Source organism: Phalaenopsis equestris, unplaced genomic scaffold (assembly GCF_001263595.1).
Source record: "Phalaenopsis equestris unplaced genomic scaffold, ASM126359v1 Scaffold000747, whole genome shotgun sequence".
Taxonomy (NCBI): domain Eukaryota; kingdom Viridiplantae; phylum Streptophyta; class Magnoliopsida; order Asparagales; family Orchidaceae; genus Phalaenopsis; species Phalaenopsis equestris.
Genome location: NW_018165187.1, coordinates 32,826 through 34,962, shown reverse-complemented (window position 1 = coordinate 34,962; position 2,137 = coordinate 32,826). Strand labels below are relative to the sequence as shown.

Here is a 2,137-nt window from a genome sequence, read left to right as displayed (position 1 = left end):
TCTCCACACTCACATGAAATATATATATATATAACACCTGAAACATTACTACTTACAAATCGAACATCTACTTTCATCCATTTTATAAAAGTCCTGATGGTTTGAGAGTAAATATATCAGTTTAATAGTTCAAAAATATCACATAAATATTAGATTTTGTAAATATTGTTAAGCTGACCTAAGTCGATACATAAAAAGAGTAATTCAGCTACAAAAATAACTTAAAAATACATTCAATCCAGTATGGGTCATACCCGCATAGATGTTCGAAGCTGCAATCACACAGTCGCAATTCATCTCTTCACTATTTTGGGGAAAAAATTTGCGTACGAAAGAAGTACACAGCGCTGTGTACATAATGAATGTTATATTCACGTTATATCAGCATTATATTCGTGTTATATCCCTTATAACCTCCATATAACTTCCATGTAACATATAGATATGTGAAAACAGAAGCGCGGAACTTCTTTGTAAGGTTACAAGTAGGTTATATGAATGTTACATTGAAGCTACAGACGATATAACATAGATATAATGTCAATACCTCTTATGTACACATATTTTTTCCCAATTATAAAGTGGGTTGGGTTCAACACCTATTGAACCACGTGGAGTAGCGTCTCCATGGACCTCTCCTCTCCCTATGGCCAACACTGTCCTCTTCGTAGAGCTTGAGGTTACCACCCAACTGATAAGGCTGACCCAGATACTCGGCTTCTGTGTGGCGCTCATGGATCCAACTCTCCCCCGCCCCCTTCCCCTCCCCCTCCACCTATTTAAATCACCAAACTTCCACCTCCATCATCTCGCTCCCCTCCATTTCCCACCAACAAACCGCCGCCCGCCGGCCAACTGCCGCCACTCATGAACTTCGAGTACTTCATCGTCAAAGCTCCGAGCTTTGCTGCTTTCTGCTCCATTGTGATGGTTCTGAACAATCCCCGGAACTGAGCAATTGCTTGCTCTTTCGACTGAGTTTGTGGGAGGATGTGCTCATTGACTTTCCCCTGTTTGGATCTCACCAAAAGAAGCTTTGATGCGGCAGGTTTGCTGAGGAGTTACCGAAGGCCGGAGATTTCATTTTCGGGGACTTACCGGCGCGCAGAAAATGTTCGATGTAAGGTCTCATCAGCGCAAAATGGTATTTTGCTTCAGAACTTTATTTTATGTGGCGGGAGGGTGAGATTTTGTGTTCCTGATTTGATTTGATGTGGTTTTTGTAGTGGCCGTTGGGATCTCAGCACCCGTTGAAGGTTTGGTTGCCACGGGTGATAGAAAGAGTACCATTTCGGTGTCTGATTTACTTAGTGTAATTGCTGATGACTTGCAGAATCTCAACAAGAATTTAAAATCTGTGAGTCCAAGATTCAATCTTTCTTACTGAAAGGTCTGCTTATTTCCTTTCATTTATGTTTTAGTTGATTTTTTTAGCTTATTTGTGCTTTTGTTGATCGAGAGAAAAAGTGTAACTTTGCCGGACCGTGCTTTTCACTGTTACCCTATCCTCTCTTATAGGTGAAAGCTCAAATAAAAAGGCTACTTAAAAGGCCATAGTCATTGCGATATACAAAGAAGGGAATTGCTTTGAAACTTTTACTCAAAAGTTCTGATTGGATGTTTCTGCTAGCCTTATTTATATATTTTTAGATGGTGAATCCAAGGAAATGTTAGAAACTTGCAACTAAAGTTGGAAAAACAACCAGTTGGTAGCAGAAACGTTGAATTACTTGCTTTGTTTTTGCAGAGCAGAGCACTAAACAGATTATTGATCTGTTTGTACTATCACTTGAAAAAATCCATCTTTTTCCTGGTTCTTTGCACTCTTCTATAAATGTTAAGCTCGTATAGTTTTCAGATGCAAATTATTGGGAATCTAAAGTAGACATATTACTACCGAAAATTTTTGGGGTTTTCTCTTCAAGGATCTAACCTTCTGCAACAAAAAAATGCATTTCTATGGGATCATTATGTAGACGAGTGACAACTTTCTTTGGTCTTTGGCTTCATTAAGTCAACTGAACAAGTATTTGTAATTCGTCTTGTCATATGCGTGCTGACGAAAAGAGTTTTATTTTTTGTTCAAGTTCAGTAGACTTCAGCATGAATCTTCTAGGACTTGAGTTGTGCTTAGTAA

General features: G+C 38.8%; 1 protein-coding gene across 2 annotated transcripts; it reads left to right on the top strand.

Annotated features, from left to right (window-relative positions):
* The first annotated feature begins 617 nt into the window (after positions 1–617).
* LOC110030659 lies at positions 618–1,654 on the top strand. 2 transcript variants are annotated; one of them, XM_020733486.1, is made up of 2 exons: positions 618–1,120; positions 1,227–1,654. In XM_020733486.1, the coding sequence occupies exons 1-2, from the start codon at positions 991–993 to the stop codon at positions 1,385–1,387; spliced, it is 291 nt and encodes a 96-aa protein (XP_020589145.1). In that variant the 5' UTR covers positions 618–990; the 3' UTR covers positions 1,388–1,654. The 2 variants fall into 2 exon arrangements, with proteins under 2 accessions (XP_020589145.1, XP_020589143.1); XM_020733484.1 differs by having other exon boundaries at positions 618–1,144; positions 1,227–1,651.
* Positions 1,655–2,137: the final 483 nt, after the last annotated feature.